Source organism: Schistocerca gregaria, chromosome 11 (assembly GCF_023897955.1).
Source record: "Schistocerca gregaria isolate iqSchGreg1 chromosome 11, iqSchGreg1.2, whole genome shotgun sequence".
NCBI lineage: Eukaryota > Metazoa > Arthropoda > Insecta > Orthoptera > Acrididae > Schistocerca > Schistocerca gregaria.
In genome coordinates this window covers 115,348,705-115,370,342 of record NC_064930.1, presented here as the reverse complement: position 1 = coordinate 115,370,342, position 21,638 = coordinate 115,348,705, and the positions used below count along the sequence as shown (strand labels likewise).

The 21,638-nt window shown below is 42.4% G+C and overlaps 1 protein-coding gene and 1 pseudogene across 1 annotated transcript in view; one reads left to right on the top strand and one right to left on the bottom strand.

The window, feature by feature from the left end:
* LOC126295230 (uncharacterized) overlaps positions 1-21,638 on the bottom strand; it is a 2,305,622-nt gene that overhangs the window by 205,437 nt on the left and 2,078,547 nt on the right. Inside the window, exon 36 of the mRNA XM_049987579.1 lies at positions 1,663-1,834. Coding sequence (XP_049843536.1) covers positions 1,663-1,834 — 172 coding nt within the window. The remainder of the gene's footprint in view (positions 1-1,662; positions 1,835-21,638) is intronic.
* Positions 622-739, top strand: LOC126295544 (5S ribosomal RNA; annotated as a pseudogene).

Here is a 21,638-nt window from a genome sequence, read left to right as displayed (position 1 = left end):
TTGAGAGAATTCGTAACTATCTGCGAGAACGAGTGCAGTACTGCATCCAAATGCGAGGATGACACGCGGAACACCTTCTTTAACAGTGACGAGGGCACAGTAAATCATAGTTGCTGAAGCATTGTATTTCTTGTTAATGTAGACCATGGGGCAACGGCCTTGCCGCAGTGGATACACCGGTTCCCGTGAGATCACCGAAGTTAAGCGCTGTCGGGCGTGGTCGGCCCTTGGATGGGTGACCATCCGCTCTGCCGAGCGTTGTTGGCAAGCGGGGTGAACTCAGCCCTAGTGAGGCAAACTGAGGAGCTACTTGACTGAGAAATAGCGGCTCCGGTCTCGGAAACAGACATACGGGCTGATCAAACCCATGTACTGCCTCAGTAGTACAAGGCATTAGGTGGCAAGTTGTTGGGCCATTCTGGAGCCATTCTCTTCTGCAAGAGTTGATGTCAGACCAGTGAGGCTGTCGAGAGCAAGAGGAGGATGTCTTGAACGAAGGCTCTTGGTACTCAGATCAGGTATATCCACGTGTACCGTTAGTTCAGGGTTTGCTTCGATCTTGTTGTATTCCATGACCATGGCTGCTTCTCGTCGTATTTTATGGGGTAATATATGACTCAGGGCAACGGCCCTGCCGCAGTGGATACACCGGTTCCCGTGAGATCACCGAAGTTAAGCGCTGTCGGGCGTGGTCGGCACTTGGATGGGTGACCGTCCAGGCCGCCATGCGCTGTTGCCATTTTTCGGGGTGCGCTCAGCCTCGTGATGCCAATTGAGGAGCTACTCGACCGAACAGCAGCGGCTTAGGTCAAGAATACCATCATAACGATCGGGAGAGCGGTGTGCTGACCCCACGCCCATCCTATCCGCGTACTCCAATGAGGATGACACGGCGGTCGGATGGTCCCGGTAGGCCACTCGTGGCCTGGAGACGGAGTTCATGTAGACGATGGGTGAAATTCGATTCTAGCTGGATGCGAACCTGATCTATTTTTACTAATGAGAACGATTGTTCATATAGAAGTTACAGCAGCGTCCTAACCGCACTTTGACGATTATCACGTTTGAGGACCCTTATTAACTAGAACCTTTTTTGTGGCTGTTATCGTAAACCGGGTTATTCACAACTACCTCTGATGTTTCAGTAGCCAACTGTACGAAAACTACAAGCCGTACAGAAAAATCTGTGGAGAGATGTCTTTCCAAGTTTGAATTCGTAATAAACCACACGGCGTAGCTGCACTAGAGGGTCAAGTATATCAGAAAATGTAGAGGAATCATCTGCTCCATCTTGTCGCATCGAATTAGTTAGCGTCTGCAGATAGGAAACGTAGTGAATAGATTTGCAAAAGTGGCCTGCTGTCATGCCTTCCTGGGCAATTCGTGTCAGCAGCTTCAATGATTTGCAAGCAGATACTGACGTTTGCAGTGCCACAAACACTGCCCCTACTCAGCACCTACAACGTGAATTAAAAACTTTTCTGTATGATTTGTAGTTTTCGCGCAGGCATATTCTGAAGCCCCAGAGTAACCCGTCACCATTTTCGCGCTTACTTTTACACACAATTTTTTGACGGAAGCGCCTTATAACACAGGTCAGGATGTCAGCTTTTCGTACTGTTCATGTGTCTAGCTGTAACGAAGTAGAAGTGAGTTACATACCTGGCTTCCTCGTCGATGACGGGCGTGATGGAGCCGGACCTCGGGGCGTACTGGCTGTAGTAGGGGTCTTCGTAGGCGGAGGCGCTGGCGGGGGCGTAGGGCGGCGCGTAAGCCCTCGATGGACCGCCCCGCTCGGGCGAAGACATGTAGCCGCTCTCCGTGTGCAGGCGGTCTGTGGCGAGAGCAAGGCCGGCACCGCGGCACACGGCCCTTCCGTCAGTACACACAAGAGGGGCGTGCGCGCGCCTACACTAGCGCATGCTCCAGCTACACTCTACAACTACCCGCAAGCCACCTAGTGGTGTGTACCACTTTCACTTCCCCCTTTCCAGTTCCAGTCGCGAATAGTGTGTCGGAAGAGCGACCATTGCTAAGCCTCCGGTACGGAACAACCACATGATGCTGTACAACAACAGAGGAACGCTTCAAAATTTAATGTTCTCAGCAGTTTCACGGCAAAATATGTGTGGTCCATTTTTCCATGCCGAGAACACTGTTACAGGTAGCACACATCTCGATATCCTTGATAACTTTTTTTTCCCAAAGTTGGAGACTAGTTCGAACGACTTCATTTACTAATAGGATGGGGCACCTAATGGTGTGTAACACTTTGACTTGCCTCTTTTCCGTTCCAGTCGCGAATAGTGTGTCGGAAGAGCCACCATTGCTAATCCTCCGGCACGGAACAACCACATGATGATGTACAACAACAGAGGAACGCTTCAAAATTTAATGTGTTCTGAGCAGTTTCACGGCAAAACATGTGTGGTCCATTTTTCTATGCCGAGAACACTGTTACAGGTAGCACATATCTCGATATCCTTGATAACTTTTTTTTCCCCAAAGTTGGAGACGAATTCGAACGACTTCATTTACTAATAGGATGGGGCACCTAATGGTGTGTAACACTTTGACTTCCCCCTTTCCGTTCCAGTCGCGAATAGTGTGTCGGAAGAGCGACCATTGCTAAGCCTCCGGTACGGAACAACCACATGATGCTGTACAACAACAGAGGGACGCTTCAAAATTTAATGTGTTCTGAGCAGTTTCACGGCAAAATATGTGTGGTCCATTTTTCCATGCCGAGAACACTGTTACAGGTAGCACATATCTCGATATCCTTGATAACTTTCTTTTCCCAAAGTTGGAGATTAGTTCGAACGACTTCATTTACTAATAGGATGGGGCGCCTAATGGCGTGTAACACTTTGACTTGCCTCTTTTCCGTGCCAGTCGCGAATGTGTCGAAAGAACGACCATTGTTAAGCCTTTGCATGAGCTCGAATTTTACTTTCATAGGCTTTCCACGAGAGAAAGTGGAAGGAAGCATACAGGATGCATCAAAAAGAATCATCCGATTTTGAAACAAAATCATGACTGTTATTCACCAACTGCCACATAAACGCGTATACAAATGGTGATCCAATACTGTCAAATGTTTTTTATTCCAGTCTTTGATCACAATCTCAATTCTTTAGACGATGACCGGTTTCAGTCCGTAAATACCATCCTCAGATCTACAATATACAAATATATACACCGAGACAAAAAGAGATTAGAAGCTTTCGGAATGTGGTGCTACAGAGGAATGCTGAATATTAGATGGGTAGATCACATAACTAATAAGGAGGTATTGAATAGAATTGGGGAGAAGAGGAACTTGTGGCACAACTTGACTAGAAGAAGGGATCGGTTGATAGTACATGTTCTGAGGCTTCAACGGATCACCGGTTTAGTTCAAAAATGGTTCAAATGGCTCTGAGCACTATGGGACTTACCGTCTGTAGTCATTAGTTCCCTAGAACTTAGAACTACTTAAACCTAACTAACCTAAGGACATCACACACATCCATGCCCGAGGCAGGATTCGAACCAGCGACCGTAGTGACCAGTTTAGTACTGGAGGGCAGCGTGGAGGGTAAAAATCGAAGAGGGAGACCGAGAGATGAATACACTAAGCAGATTCAGAAGGATGTAGGCCGCAGTAGGTACTGGGAGATGAAGAAGCTTGCACAGGATAGAGTAACATGGAGAGCTGCATCAAACCAGTCTCAGGACTGAAGACCACAACAACATACACCTAGTGACCGGTGTGTCTTTCAACATAAAATAGCAATACGTATCACAATATGCTATCAATCATCCAGGAAATGTACAGATAAAATACGGTAAAACGTACATTTTTTTACACCATGTCCTAAAGTGTTAAAGCCATATTCGTCTTTTAATTTATCACAATTGGTTTCCATGATAGTTATCAATTTTAAAGGTCTGCTACATGTATTATATATAATGTGTTTTTTGTCAGATTATGTTTGTTACGTTAATAATGTCCACAGTAGCGACATCTAGGGAGGATATAGGCAAACACGCCGGCCGTTGTGGCCGAGCGGTTCTAGGCGCTTCAGTCTGGAACCGAGCGACCGCCACGATCGAAGATTCGAATGGATGTGTGTGATGTGCTTAGGTTAGTTATGTTTAAGTAGTTCTAAGTTCTAGGGGGCTGATGACCACAGCAGTTGAGTCCCATAGTGCTCAGAGCCATTTGAACCATTTTTTAGAACTATTTAAACCTAACTAACCTATGGAATCACACACATCCATGCCCGAGGCAGGATTCGAACCTGTGTCCTTAGCGGTCACGCGGTTTTGACGATGCCAATATGGCGTTAGCACTTTAGGACATGGTGTAAAAAAAGCTACGTTTTACCGTATTTTATCTGTACATTTCCCTGGTTGTATGATGGTATACTGTGATGCGTATTGCTGTTTTATGTTGAAAGACATACTGCTCACTAGGTCTTTATAATTGTGAGCTGTAGATCCGAGGATGGTCATTACGGACTGAAACCGGCCATCGTCTAAAGAATTGAGATTGTGATCAAAGACTGGAATAAAAAAACACGTAACTATTATGTTACTTGAGATATGTGAGTGAACAATGTATTGGTGGAAAGAGGAACAATGTATTGTTGGAAAGAGCAAACTCTCGAGCTTTACGTTGTTCGCGCTTGGAAGCAGAAGTGTGCGCCCACTACAGTTTTAGTAAAAATGGTGTCTGGACAACAGAAAGCGTTTTGTGTTCTATGTTTTGCGCAGAGCGGGTCAACAATAACTGTTCAGCGTGACTTTCGTTCTAGGTATGGCGTAGATTCTCCGCCGCGCGGGGTAGCAACGCGGTCTGGGGCGCCTTGCCACGGTTCACGCGGCCTTTCCCGCCGGAGGTTCGAGACTTCTCTCGGGCATGGATGTGTGTGCTGCACTTAGCGTCAAAAGCCTAGGGACCGATGACCTTAGCAGTTTGGTCCCAAAGGAAACTACCACCACCCACCCTGTGGATTCTCATACAGCACAGAGCATTAGACGACGGCATGAACAATGCCAAGAAACAGATTGTTTGTGTAAAGGCAAATCGCCGGGCCGTCCTCGAGAGTCTGACAAAGACCTCGAACGCATCCGCCGTACTTTCGCAAGCATTCTGTCTTCAAGCCACAAGTGGCCCATCGGGTCTATCCGACCGCCGTGTCATCCTCAAAAGAGGAGGCGGATAGGAGGGGCATGTGGTCAGCACACCGCTCTCCCGGTCGTTATGATAGTTTTCTTTGACCAGAGCCGCTACTATACGGTCGAGTAGCTACTCAATTGGCATCACCCCGAAAAATGACAACAGCGCATGGCGGCTGGATTGTCACCCATCCAAGTGCCGGCCACGCCCGACAGCGCTTAACTTCGGTGATGTAACTGCGGCAAGGCCGTTGCCACTTTCACAAGGAATCTACAGAAATCCGCACGCCGTGCAGCTCGACAACATGCCACCGATGTCTATTTCGCGTGTGTTGACGTTTACATATGAAACCGTACAAAATTCGCAAGCTCTTCGTGGGGGTGGCAAACAACAACTTGTGGAGTTCTATAATTTCGTTCTCGGCAAGATGGGGGATAACGGTTTTCTTCCACGCTTAACGTTTAACGACGAGGCAACATTCTATTTAAATGGAAAGAGAACCGTCACAATGTGAGAATATGGGTGCCGAACAACCACATGACGTTGTACAACAGGAGAGGGACTCTTTAAAATTTAAGTGTTCTGTGCAGTTTCACGGGAAAAGATGTATGGTCCATTTTTCTATGCCGAGAACACTGTTACAGGGAGCACATATCTCGATATCCGTGAGAACTTTCTTTTCTCAAAGTTGGAGACTGATTCGAACGACTTAATCTACCAACAGGATGAGGCACCGCCACACTGGAATCTGAAGTTGCGAGGATTTTTATATCAAAGGATTACTGAACGATGGATCGGTTGCACTGGACCAAATGATTCAGCGTTACATTACTGGCCTGCAAGGTCACCGGACCTGAGTGTATATGATTAATTCTTGTGGGGGCTTATAAAAGACTGTTTATGTGCGTCCGTATCAACAATAATGAATGAACTGAGACATCGCATAGCAGCAGCTGTGGAAGCTGTAACTCAAGACATGCTCGCTGCAGTGTGGGAATAGTTTGAATACCACAATGAAATGTGCCGTCCATCTCAAGGGAGCGGGGAGTGCATTGAACGCCTATGGAAAGGTATGGAAAAAACTTTGAGTTTCCCGTTCATCAAACAATAATATTCGCGGTATATGTTTATTAGTTTCAGCAATATAAATGTGCCTAATCGGATGATTCTTTTTGACACACCCTGTATATTGGTTGTCTGTTTTAGGAACGCGTTTGCTTACGGAATTTACATTAGTAAACATGTCTGCTATACAAAATACCCCATTGTAGTTGCTGTCACTGGAGTTCCATGAGCATCTCCGTGAGGATTTCGCACTTACTAACGATCCGGTGATGAAATGCGCTGGTCTTCTTCGGATCTTCCCTATTTCCTCCAACAAATGGACCTTACATCTTCTTTGATTTTCTTCATACTTAATAAAATACGAAGGACACCAATTTTGTAAAGCAATATGATGCAATTCTCAAAGAACTAGAAAAATTACCTTTAAAAATTAGACTTCCGATCGCTGTTAACTGCAAAACATTTCAAACTTGCTAACATCGTTACCGCTAGACGAATGCGTAAGGTAAATAGTAAACGCTAAGCCATTGGTTCGAACATCGTTAGTACCAATTCTTAATACTTTTATTTAAATTCGATGTTTATTTGCAAATGAAACTTTATTAACAAATAGTGAATCATAATTTTCTAATAAAAATAATTACCAATTGCATGAAAATGCGACTACTCACAATAAATTAAAATTTGGTACAAAAATATAGACATCACACAGAACATAAAATAATTTCCTATGTGCAGAGATTGATCAGTATTATTGATGGATTAACTTTTTCGTTTCGCTATAAGGCATGTCAAATATCTATCAGTTTTTATTTCCATGCAATTAGTAATTAAAAATAGAATATGAGCCGGCCGCTGTGGCTGAGCGGCTCTAGGCGCTTCAGTCCGGAACCGCGGTGCTGCTACGGTCGCAGGTTCGAATCCTGCGTTGGGCATGGATGTGTGTGATGTCCTTAGGTTAGTTAGGTTTAAGTAGTTCTAAGTCTAGGGGACTGATGACGTCAGATGTTAAGGATTCGAACCTGCGACCGTAGCAGTCGCACGGTTCCGGACTGCGCGCCTAGAACCGCAAGACCACCGCGGCCGGGTCAGTCCCCTAGAACTTAGAACTACTTAAACCTAGCCTAAGGACATCACACACATCCACGCCCGAGGCAGAATTCGAACTTGCGATCGTAGCAGTCGCGCAGTTCCAGTCTGAAGCGCCTCTAGAACCGCACGGCCGAAGCGAGTACACAATGTAGTGTCCCTATCAAAAGTTTACATCGTACTGTGGTGGCAGAAATGTTAAGTGTCTTCCTCAAAATCGTTCACCGACTGCATTAGGACGACAATAAAATTTACTTCTACATTCTGCTCAATCATAGAATAATTTCTGAGGTTTTTAGTCTTTATTAGTGCCAAAATTGCTAACGTAAATCATAGAATCATAAAGTGAAACAGTTCCGACCTTTTAAATTAGTGTTTTTGAAAGATCTCACAGCAGTATTTCGTTAATTCGTCCAGCAAGTAAACAATGGCAAGTCAGTGCTAACCCCTGTTTAAGTGCACTCAGTTTGCAAGTAAATAATATTAAGCATCCACTTACGCATCTTTAAGAATAAAATTTTGAATAAAATTTACGATTTTAAACACGTATCACTACTCTGAAAACATCTGAAAACAGTGACTCATCACAATTAACTTACTTGAAATATCTTACTGCGCAATTTCTCAAAACAACCAACGTGCACCTTACCATTTTTCACTGCCGAGGTCTTTAAATTTATATTAAAAATTATGATTCAGTATGTATTAATTTACCATTTCCATCTGTTAGTAAACATGGAATATAAACAAAAGTAAAAATCGAGTTGCTACCAGCAAGATTCGAACCAACGACTTTTCTGGACCTCCAAGCTACGTTAAAAAATAAGTCAACTGTGTTACAGTTAACAATACTGCTTTAGGAAATAGATGTTTGGAAACTGATCGAATCCTGGGAGTATGAAGAAAATTAAAGAACGCCAGTCCGTATGATCGCCAGGTAAAATCCCAGTTGATACGTGCCACAGGCCGATGAGCAATATTCAGGTATCGGTCTAACGAGGGTTTCGTAAACCACATCTGTCGTGGGTGGACTACATTTCCTGAGGATTCTAGCACTGAATCCAAGTCTTCCATCTACCAGTCGCCCTTAGCTTTATGTGGTTGTACGCATGTTGTTATTTTAAACTCACACCAGCTCGTTGTGAACACCCAATAAGAGCACGACAGGTAAATGACGTGAAACTTCGTTGCAGATTCAAACTGCGTGCCGGACCCAGGCTCGAACTCAGAACCTTTGCCTTTCACGGGCAAGTGCTCTAACCGACTGAACTGCCCAAGCAGAACTCACGGCCTGTCCTCACAGCTTCAATTCTGCCAGCACCTCCTCTCCTACCTTGTAAATGGCGTGTTTTGTTGCAAATAATTTTCGTTTAATCCAATTATAACCATGCAAAATGCAATTATTCGACGAAATGAAAAGGTAGGAATAATGCTTCCTTGTCAACCTTTTGGTAACAGCTTGAACTACCATTTACTCATGTTTTGTCGACGCAAAATATGCCCTAGAATTAATGTCTTTCGCTTGTAAAAATGTACATCGTAGTTTTGCTATATCTATGCCCTCCACAACATTTCACAGCCCTAAATTGAGGCTCTTGAGAACCAGTGGCATTGACGATGCCATGACCTGAACAAGATCGGATTCGCTCAATTCGGTAACAAGCTCAACTTAAACAGGGAACCTGTATATGTGACACGGAATCTCGTCTTGTGCGAAAGGATCGAGATTTGGTGCGGGCTTGAAAATTTCCTTTCTCGCTTGCCTTCTTTTCTTGTATATGCGTCATGGCTGCTGTTCATGTAGATGCTACCGAAACTCATAATAAAATGTCCAGCATTTTCCGTTTGTCTTTAACACTATTCCCTCAGATAGCACACGAATTGACCAGATTATCTGGCATTCTTTGTTGTTCCGTCCAGTAAAGATCGCTCCATCTGTTGCCTTTCCTGTTCCTGATATAAACGAACTTGTGTTCGAACAATATTTCTGCTTTAAATTTCCTAATATGCTAATTCCATAATGTTACACTTAGATACAATTTGCAATAAACTGATCTCATTTATTTGTTAAACTAATGTAACACATTTCATTACAGCATATTACTAAAGTACCTTAAATAGTAAATTTAAAATATTGAATTAATACTTATTAATAGCAAAATGACTGACTTGATGCAAAGTATATTACAGTTTATGATTCTGAGATAGCAAAAGTATTTTAAGAATTCATGCACTTAGGCACAGTAAAATTTGGAAACAATGTAGGCAAAAATAGGACACATTTGTGCGCTGAAAGAAAGACAATAAAATTCAGAAGCCGTGCTATTTACAGGAAAATATTGCAAAAAACCACATAAATAAAGCTCACGTTACATTAAACAAGTAGCATGCAGGACAATAATGAAAGCATATAAAACTGTGTTAATTGTTGCATTTGTTTTGGCAAATGTTTAACTTGCATCTCACGGTAGCAGATCGGAACCGTAAAGAAATAACGAAAATAGATTTCAGGCCGACAGTAAATTTGTAGCCTCTTTAAATAAGCGCCAATGAGAAAGGCATAGACATTTGTGAAATTTTCAACTCCAAAAAATAATCATCTCAATAAAATGCAAGTTCCTCGTCAACGTATTAGAGTAGAGAAAATCTTGAATTTATATGCCATACTGGTGTGACGGTGTAAATACAGGCTATAGTTTAAATATGTAATACCGGGACCTAAAGCTCTGTTGGCACTTATCCTGGTGGGTATGACACAGCGAGAAACAGCTGTCGAGAGCTGACGATGTGTTTCAATGTGCGACATGTAGTAGCTTTTTATGTGCCGAAAGTTTTCTCAATGACGTAGAACTGATTACTGTTTAAAAATCTGTTCTAGAAAAGAGCGTTTTGTGGTATGTATATCGTTACTGACAATGAAGCGAGAGGAAATACTGGAAAAGACAACCATTCCGGATGCTACAACTATTGTTTGTCAACACCGGCAATCAGTAGTAGTCCTCAGTCTTTACCACTTCGTGCCAAAAAAGCATAAATCAAATACAGTCCTGCTCCTGGGATTCCATTTTGAGCTGCCATTTCAATAAATGTGTGCGCGATGCTTATTAAAGCGACATTGCCGCGATTCAAAATTTATTGAGAAATTCCTCGTATGGCTATTGCATAACTGAATATTGTATTTATAAGGTTTTCCTCCAGCCATCGTTTTGATTCAATCTAAAAAAAACGCTCTATTAAAAACAGTTTCTTCCACTTGGCGTGGGAGTACAAGAATTCGTATGTTTCATCACGGTAACATCAGTCTGGACACAGTAAGGTGATGAAATACGTAGAAAATCCTTTTTACGTATGTGTAATTTGAGTACTTATCGAATGGACATCACAGTTTTATTTGAAATTATGCGTCTAGCTGGTATATTCTAAAAGCCCATTAAGGAATTTGAATACACAGCTAGTAATGGACCATAGCTGAGGTGTATCGGAAGTTACAGTTTCAGGAGGTCTTTGGGTGTGTGTAGAAGATTATTTAGCTTACCTGAATTTATTGAAAATACGTTTTACATCTACATCTATACTCCACGAGTCACCTTATGGTGTGTAGCGAAGGGTATTTAGTGCAACACTTGTTCTAGACGAATATAGTGTGCGGGAAGAATGGTTGCTGCTAAGTCTCCGTGTTTGCTCGAATCTGTCTAATTTTACCTTATTGGTTTTTTCGTGTGATTATGCGGAGAAACTATTATACGAGGGGCGTTTGAAAAGTACGTGCAAAAATAAAAACTACTGTGTTTGGGGTAAAGCTTTCTTATTTTTCGACATAGTCTCTTTTTAGACCTAAACACTTCTTCCAACGCTGTTCTAATTTGTTGATCCCTTCCGAATAATAGGAATTGTCCAAGTCTGCGAAATGGCTATTAGTTGCTGCAATCACCGCCTCATCTGAGTAAAATCTTCATCCCGCCAGCCATTTATTCAAATTGGGGAACAAATAGTAGTCGGAGGGAGCCAAGTGTGGAGAATAGGTGGGATGTGAAGAGACTTTGAATCCAATTTCCATTAATTTTGCGACCACAACTGCTGAGGTGTGTGCTGGTGCATTGTCGTGATGGAAAATGACTTTTTTGCGTACAATTTCTGCGTTTTTCTTGCAGTTCTGTTTTCAAAGGGTCCAATAACGATAAATAACATTCATCTGTAATAGTTTTACCCTTTTCCAGATAGTCGATGAGGATTACCCTTGTGAATCCTAAAATACAGTCGCCATAATCTTTCCGGCCGAAGGAATGGTCTTCGACTTTTTTGGTGCAGATTCTCCCTTGGTAACCCATTGTTCAGATTGTTATTTGGTTTCAGGAGTACAGTAATGTATCCATGTTTCACCCACAGTGACGAAACGACACTTACAGTCCTGCGGAGTCTTCTTGAACAGCTGCAAACCATCCTTGCAACACTTCACACGATTCCGTTTTTGGTCAAGCGCGAGCAATCACGAAACCTATCTTGCAGATAGATTTTTCGTGTGCAAATGTTTATGCAAAACATTATGCACCCGTTCATTTGAGATTCCCACAGCACTAGCAATCTCACGCACCTTAACTCTTCTGTCATCCATCACCATATCATTATTTTATCAATGATTTCTGGAGTCGTAACCTCTACAGGGCGTCCAGAACGTTTAGCATCATTGTGCCCATACGGCCACTCCGAAAATTTTGAAACCACTTATAAACTGTTCTAATCGAAGGTGCAGAGTCACCATAATGTTTATCAAGTTTCTCTTCTCTTTAGCCTCTGAGGCCTTTTGCCTTTCATAAAATCATGTTTAATCACCACACGAAAATCTTTTTCGTCCTTTTTTTGATTCACACGAATGCCAACCACAAAGAAATAGACCAATGTAACTGAAACTTGGGGCGCGTTCTTTCCAAAGATGCTACTAACTAAACATGACCTTGATACGCACCGGTGGTGCCATCTCTCGGACATTACACGGACTTTTCAAACAACAAGTGTTTGCACGTTTGTATGCTTGCATTCAACATTCTGGCTGTTACTATGGTTATTAATGTAGCAGCATTTCAAATTTGCAATAGCTTATCTCACGTTTTTACCCTGTGACCCTGCAATGTTAATCACTTAAATACGTTACCTGACAAATGTATTAGAGAAATTTCATTACTCTACATTAATTATTTTTCGGTGTTACGATTTTTTTTCTGTCAGCATATTTAGTGAGCTGTAATGGTTTCACAACATTTCCTTGAGGAGCGCCCGAAGTTGCTTTTACGTCTGAAGATTTCCATCCTTTAAGGACGACATGGTCAATTCGGTTGGGAGAAACCCTATAATTCAGTCACAAAGCTGGGCTTATATTCATCACGCAATATTTTGTTTATTAGGCGTTTATTTGTTTAGTTCCTTCAGGGTCGACATGATGAATTAAAACGTAGTTTCATCGTCTTTCTTCTCTCTTCTACGAGTCCTCACTTATACTATTACCGCAGCGAATCAAAGCAAAATAAACTGGCTTACTCGTGGTTATATGAGTTGGCCCAAGAAAGATTCAGATATACGTTTACTAACTTCATGGGCAGATGTCCCACATAAAGCAGCCCTTATAGAAGCCTCTCATAAAGTCTTTCGTTTATCAATGCTCAGAATGTCTTCCACTCGCTTCAGCACACACATACACTCACGTCGGGTCATGCAACGACGCGCCTTTCCAAAGCACCACAGCCAATGTCGAATGGTTTTGCATGTTTCCACGGCAAGTGGAGTCAAGCGTCTCTGCACAAATAACCTATGCTGCATGAACACGTTGTTTTTGGTGTCCCCACACAACCGCGGATCCAGGAGGGGAAGCGGTGGATGTTGTTGTTGTGGTTTTGAGTCCAGAGACTGGTTTGATGCAGCTCTCCATGCTACTCTATCCTTCAGCTCTCAGTACTTACTGCAGCCTACATCCTTCTGAATCTGTTTAGTGTGTTCATCTCTTGGTCTCCCTCTACGATTTTTACCCTCCACGCTGCCTTCCAATAATAAATTGGTAATCCCTTGATGCCTTAGAACATGTTCTACCAACCGATCCCTTCTTCTAGTCAAGTTGTGGCACAAACTTCTCTTCTCCCCAATCCTATTTAATACCTCCTCATTAGTTATATGATCTACCCATCTAATCTTCAGCATTCTCATGTAGCACCACATTTCGAAAGCTTCTATTCTCTTCTTGTCTAAACTATTTATCGTCCATGTTTCACTTCCATACATGGCTACACTCCATACAAATACTTTCAGAAAAGACTTCCTGACACGTATATCTATATTCGATGTTAACAAATTTCTGTTCTTTAGAAACGCTTTTCTTGCCATTTTATATCCTCCCTACTTCGAACATCAACAGTTTTTTGCTCCCCAAATAGCAAAACTTCGTTACTACTTTAAGTGTCTCACATTTCCTAATCTAATTTCCTCAGCATCAACCGACTTAATTCGACTAGATTCCATTGTCCTCGTTTTGGTTTTGTTGATGTTCATCTTATACCCTCCTTTCAAGACACTGTCCATTCCGTTCAACTGCTCTTCCAAGTCCTTTGCTGTCTCTGACAGAAGTACAATGTCATCGGCCAACCTCAAAAGTTTTTATTTCTTCTCCGTGGATTTTAATGCCTACTTCAACTGTTTCTTTTGTTTCCTTTACTGTTTCCTCAATGTATAGATTGAATAACATCGGGGATAGGCTACAACCCTGTCTCACTCCCTTCCCAACCACTGCTTCCCTTTCATGTCCCTGGATTCTTATAACTGCCATCTGGTTTCTGTACAAATTGTAAATAGCTTTTCGCTCCCTGTATTTTATCCCTGCCACCTTCAGAATTTGAAAGAGTATTCCAATCAACATTGTCAAAAGCTTTCTCTAAGTCTACAAATGCTAGAAACGTAGGTTTGCCTTTTCTTAATCTAGCTTTTAAAGTAAGTCATAGGGTCAGTATTGCCTCACGTGTTCCAACATTTCTGCTGAATCCAAACTGATCTTCCCCGAGGTCGGCTTCTACTAATTTTTCCATTCGTCTGTAAAGAATTCGTGTTAGTATTTTGCAGCTGTGACTTATTAAACTGATAGTTCGGTAATTTTCACATCTGTCAGCACCTGCTTTCTTTGGGATTGGAATTATTATATTCTTCTTGAAGTCTGAGGGTATTTCGCCTGTCTCATACATCTTGCTCACCAGGTGGTGTAGTTTTGTCAGGACTGGCTCTCCCAATGCTGTCAGTAGTTCTAATGGAATGTTGTCTACTCCCGGGGCCTTGTTTCCACTTAGGTCTTTCAGTGCTCTGTCAAATTCTTCACGCAGTATCATATCTCCCATTTCATCTTCACCCACGTCCTCTTCCATTTCCATAATATTGTCCTCAAGAACATCGCCCTGGTATAGACCCTCTATATACCCCTTTTGCCTTTCTGCTTTCCCTTCTTTGCTTAGAACTACTTTTCCATCTAAGCTCTTCATATTCATACAAGTGGTTCTCTTTTCTCCAAAGGTGTCTTTAATTTTCCTGTAGGAAGTACATATTTTACCTCTAGCGATACATGGTTATGTGCCTCAAAAAAGTTTATTTACGGCCGTGGGAACTAGTAAAGCAGTATTTGTTCTGACATAATAAAATTTTTATTCTTGTATATTTGTAATTTCAACTAGGTGAAACTACGAAATCTCAGGAAAATACAGGCTGAATCAGAAACCCACAGAAAACATCTCTGAGGTTGTACAGGGAGATTTTTTGAGTTCCACTTTGTAAGAGACCCGTGATCTCCGGTGGTTCGTTACAGGGTAATTGAGTTTCGTTTGATTTCGTGCCTTCATTTATCTTTGTACACGTACTACAGCGAAAAATCTGCATAATGCTGCGACTGTCGACGGCATGCACCGTGTGTCCTGTTTGGAAACACTTGTTCATTCACTCATAGCACTTGTTGTTGAGAACAGCACTGCCCGCTTGACTCTTCCACCTCAAGACTGCATTCAGTACCGCTCGGTTTCTGCGGTGTATCAGTTCAAAAAATGGTTCAAATTGCTCGGAGAACTATGGGACTTAACACCTGAGGTCATCAGCCCCTAGACTTGGAACTACTTAAACCTAACTAACCTAAGGACATCACAAACTTGCGACCGTGGCGGCAGCGCGATTCCGGACTGAAGCGCCAAGAACCGCACGGCCACAGCGGCCGGCTGGTGTATTAGTTTTTCGTTAAAGTGTGTGTACAGTAGTGTGGATAAATTTACCACCGTATTTTACAAACTGTAAGACGCACCTTAATTTTCAAACAATTTAAAAAAATAACATTTTTATCATTTTTATTATTAGACTGGAAAGCCAGACTGAAAATAATTCTTAGTTTATAAAACCGAACTGATCTTTAAAATCCCTGAAAACCGTTATCTGAACTTTCTTGTTCTTCCTATTCGTTGTCATAGTTGTCTTATTCATATACAGGGCGTAAATTTTAAGTTGACAAACCAGAATAACTCGAAAAATAAATTTTCGAGGGGGACATCTTTGGTACTACATTTAGTCCCTGGGTGTGGGGCGGGATGCAACTTTAAAATTTCAAATGGGAACAAATGGTTCAAATGGCTCTGAGCACTATGGGACTTAAGTGCTGAGGTCATTAGTACCCTAGAACTTATACCTATTTAAACCTAACTAACTTAAGGACGTCACACGCATCCATGCGCGGGGCAAGATTCGAACCTGGGACTGTAGCGGTCGCACGGTTCCAGATGTAGCGCCTAGAACCGCTCGGCCACCCTGGCCGGCTCAAATCGGAACCCAGATTTTTTATTGCAGAATCAGATTCTACATAAAACACTTCGTACATTTTGTCTTCAACATTTGTTTTGATTCTTGATAGGTAGCTGGCGCTGTAATTCAAAAACGTGTAAACGACGTAACAGCCGCGATATTCCGAAATAAAATAAAATAAAGGTGTGAGCAATGTGATTTAAGTCAATAAATTTATGAATGTCGTTTTCCACGTTTTTCCACCCGAAACAAAACGACTCAAATTAAGCAAGCACCCTAGTTGTGAGACTTCTCAACAAACAAAAGTGATTTCTCCAAATCTAATTAAAAAATTATGTTCGTGAGTCAGTTTTTTAATTAATGAGTTCACTCGTTACTATGTAGGATGTTTGGTTAGTTAGTTAGCTACTCAGATGATTTGTTCGATAATTTAATCTTGTATGGCCTAATGACCACGAAACAAACAAAGCTTATCCGAATCTGCAGAAAATTTTTTTATTTGGGTCAACATTTGTAAAACTCGAATTCCTCTCTCCCAAACCCCACCCTATGGCGAGAGGGGGAGAGTTTTAGTTTTAGCGAATCAAAATTTACGAAGTAGAGAAGTATTTTTAATTTTTCCGTAATCATTTTCCACGCAAAAATTAGAACATGGATTTTCTTGAATTACAGCGCCAACTATCAAGAATCAAAATAAATGTTTAATCCAAAATGTATGTAGATTTTTAATAAAAAATGGGGGTTCCCATTTGAAATTTTACAGTTGCCTTTCGCTCAACCCCCAGGGAGCTGGCGTGTCGTGCTAATTTTAGCATTAGCACATGTCCCCTTCGAAAATAATCAACTTGGGATTCTACACATTTTTTCGTGTGAAGCTTATTTTTCGAGTTATTCTGGTTTGTCAAATTAAAATTTACACCCTTAAAAGATGTCTTCACTACCGTCGAGAGTACTTATGCCGAACTTCTTGAAAGAGTTAACAATAATGTCTTCTCTCTCTCTAGACTAGGACTTTTTTATACACTGACACACTTGTTTGACTGCAGGTCGTTTCAAAGCTCCCTTCGGCGCGAATTCATGTTGGGTTTCATCCATTTGTTCCATTCCTCTCCCATGTAAGGTTTTCGGTTTATTTACCGAGACATCAAGAGGTTGCCATTGAAAGTAAGTCCGCCCGGAGTAACAGCAAGCTGCGTAGTTTCTTGTCTCAATTTATCTTTTAAAAAATTTCTAAGATGTCAAATATACTGGTCTATCACAAGAAGAGAACACTTCTTCAGTAAAGCACCTTTCCTTCTCTCCCACACTCTGTTATCTGTAATTTCACACTAGTCTCGTCCATCCAGCTCTTGTCATGCACGTAACCAACAACACCTGGCGGTATTTCAGAAGCTTTTGGCATTGTTTTGCGCTTTAAAATGATCACTGGATTAAGTTTAATACCGTGAGCACAGCATGAAAGTACAATTGCGTCGAGAATTTTTTCATGTCAACTTGTTTTTATAGTTACAGTTATAGCACCTTTCATGGCAACAGTTCAGTTACTCGCCACATTGAATGTCATAGGAGTTTCGTCCATACTCGCTATTTCCACATTTGTTTCCTTTCGATATTGAAAAATAAAGCAATGGAAGATAATATTTTTTCCTCATACTCTTGTGACGTTTTCTGAGATATTCAGGTTTTGTTTCGCATATCAAGTCCGTGACGCTTCGTACACTTGTAGCACACCAACTATCTCCACCCTCAAAAGCTGTTAAGTTCCACTGTAGTGCGAGCTTACGAGCGTGTATTTGACTCATTTTTTAATTCCAGTACCATTTTCACGGCATCCTTGAATCCACATCAACACGTCATTGGCCATTTTGTATTTTCCAGTGATTTCCCTAAATCGCTTCTGGCGAATTTCGGAATTAAAAAAAAAAAAAGTCATTTGACGAGGGCCTTCCGTCGGGTAGACCGTTCGCCGTGTGCAAGTCTTTGGATTTGGCGCCACTTCAGCGACTTGCGCGTCGATGGGGATGAAATGATGATGATGATTGGGACAACAGAACACCCAGTCTCTGAGCGGAGAAAATCTCCGGGAATCGAACCCAGGCCCTTACGACTGACGTTCTGTCGCGCTGACCACTCAGCTACCCAGGGCGGACAATTCCTTTGAAAGGGCACGGCCGACTCCCTTCCCCATCCTTCCCGAATGCGATGGGACCGAAGACTTCGGTGTTCGGTCGCCTCCCTCCCTCCCCCGCCCTCCCTTCACCACCAAATCAATCCAACCCAACACAACCATTTTGCATTCAGTCCTGTAGTTGCACATTTAGTCTTTCTCATTTTTTTCAGTTCCCCTTCATTACCCGGCCAACGCGAATTTTTTTTTTTTTTTCTGTTGGTGGAGGGCCGAAATGCCGCTCAGCTGATCTGTTTCTATGTTGTTCTGCATATACTGTTACTTTCAACTTATAGCCCGCATCATATGAATAGGTTTTATTTTTTTCCGTAACGAAGCTAGCTACACTACTGGCCATTAAAATTGCTACACCAAGAAGAAATACAGATGATAAATGGGTATTTATTGGGCAAATATATCATACTAGAACTGACATGTGATTACATTTTCATACAATTTGGGTGCATAGATCCTGAGAAATCAGCACCCAGAACAACCACCTCTGGCCGAAATAACGGCCTCGATACGCCTGGGCATTGAGTCAGAGCTTGGATGGCGTGTACAGGTACAGCTGCCCGTGCAGCTTCAACACGATACCACAGTTCATCATGAGTAGTGACTGGCGTATTGTGACGAGCCAGTTTCTAGGCCACCATTGACCAGAGTTTTCAGTTGGTGAGAGATCTGGAGAATGTCTGGCCAGGGCATCTGTCGAACATTTTCTGTATCCAGAAAGGCCCGTACAGGACCTGCAACATGTGGTCGTGCATTATCCTGCTGAAATGTAGGGTTTCGCAAAGATAGAATGAAGGGTAGAGCCACGGGCCGTAACACATCTGAAATGTAACGTACACTGTTTAAGGCCGTTGGGATACAGCACGGCTTTCCGTATTACCCTCCTGAACCCACCGATTCCATATTGTGCTAACAGTCAGTGGATCTCGACCAACGCCAGCATTCAAGCCGTGATACGATAAACGGCAATCGCGATAGGCTACCATCTGACTTTTATCAAGGTCGGAAACGTGATGATACGCATTTCTCCTTCCTACACGAGGCATCAGAACAACGTTTCGCCAGGCAACGCCGGTCAACTGCTGTTTGTGTATGAGAAATCGGTTGGAAACTTTCCTCGTGTCAGCACGTTGTAGGTGTCGCCACCGGCTCCAACCTTGTGTGAATGCTCTGAAAAGGTAATCATTTGCTTATCACAGTATCTCCTTCCTGTCGGTTAAATTTTGCGTCTGTAGCACATCATCTTGCTGTAGCAATTTTAACGGCCAGTAGTGTAGCTATTAAAAAAAATATCGCACTGTTACCCATAACATAAGTCACTTTCATTCTAAGTTCGCTGGCACCGTAGACTGCAATGACGCATCATAGTCCAAACAGTGTTCTGGTTTTGTGATGGCGGGGCGGGGTTTGGAGACAGCGTTAGCGACCTCGTGAATCCCCGCAATTAATGTTCGACGCATCGGTGCAGCGCTGCCACCAGTTGAATCCAATGTGCCTGGTAGGGTAAGGGTAGGTTTCCGGCGGCATCGAATATATGTCGGGAATTTTAAATCAAACACTGGACATCTTTACATTAACGCATCTGAATTTTGAAAGAATTTTTGGAAGAAAAAAGTGCGTCTTACGGTGCGTAAAATACGCTAACAGAGAGGTCACCTAATTGCCCCTCACGTATAGGTTCACTGAATGGAATCTTAAGAGCGGCACAACAACCTATGCTGCGATGTTCTCCCATCGACGACAACCCCAATTACACTATTTTTGCATCTGTGTGAGAGTTGTTGCATTACCCTTCGGTTTGTGTTCTCGTATTACAGATGTTTTCACTGTTAAAAAGGTATTTCGGTTTGAGGCACCGTGTTACGGACTGCGCGGCCCCTCCCGCCGGAGGTTCGAGTCCTCCCTCGGGCATGGGTGTGTGAACGGTTCTTAGCATAAGCTAGTTGATAAAAGCAAGTCTTCTGGTCCAGACGGTATACCAATTAGGTTCCTTTCGGAGTATGCTGATGCATTAGCTCCATACTTAACAGTCAACTAAAACAGTTCGCTCGACGAAAGATCCGTACCCAATGACTGGAAAGTTGCACAGGTCACACCAATATCCAAGAAACGTAATAGGAGTAATCCACTAAATTACAGGCCCATATCGTTAATATCGATATGCAGCAAGATTTTTGAACATACACTGTGTTCGAACATTATGAATTACCTCGAAGAAAACGGTCCATTGACACAGAGTCAACATGGGTTTAGAAAACATCGTTCCTGTGAAACACACCTAGCACTTTATTCATATGAAGTGTTGAGTGTTATTGACAAGGGATTTCAGATAGATTCCGTATTTTTGGATTTCCGGAAGGCTTTTGACACTGTACCACACAAGCGGCTTGTAGTGAAACTGCGTACTTATGGAATATCGTCTCAGTTATGTGACTGGATTTGTGATTTCCTGTCATAGAGGTCACAGTTCGTAGTAACAGACGGAAAGTCATAGAGTAAGAAGTGATTCCTGGCTTTCCTCAAGGTAGTGTTGTAGGCCCTCTGTTGCTCCTTATCTATATGAACGGATTTGGGAGGCAATCTGAGCAGCCGTCTTCGGCTGTTTGCAGATGACGCTGTCGTTTATCGACTAATAAATCCATCAGAAGATCAAACTCCAAAACGATTTAGAAAAGTTATCTGAATGGTGCTAAAGGTGGCAGTTGACCATAAATAACGAAAAGTGTGAGGTGATCCACATGAGTGCTAAACTTCGATTACACGATAAGCCAGTCTAATCTAAAACCCGTAAATTCAACTAAATACCTACGTATAACAATTTCGAACAACTTAAATTGGAAGGAACACACAGGAAATGTTGCGGGGAAGGCAAACCAAAGACTGCGTTTTATTGGCAGGACACTTAGAAAATGTAACAGACCTGTTAAGGAGATTGCCTACACTACGCTTGTCCGTCCTCTTTTGGAATACTGCTGCGCGGTGTGGGATCCTTACCAGATATCACTGACGGAGTACATCGAGAAAGTACAAAGAAGGACAGCACGTTTTGTATTATCGAGAAATATTGGAGAGAGTGTCACAGAAATGTTACAGGATTTGGGCTGGACATCATTAAAAGAAAGGCGTTTTTCGTTCTGACGGAATCTTCTCACGAAATTCCAATCACCAACTTTCCCCTCCGAATGCGAAAATGTTTTGTTGACACCGACCTACATAGGGAGGAACGATCACCACGATAAAATAAGGGAAATCAGAGCTCGTAAGGAAAGATATAGGTGCTCATTCTTTCCACGCGCTACACGAGATTGAAATAATAGAGAATTGTGAAGGTGG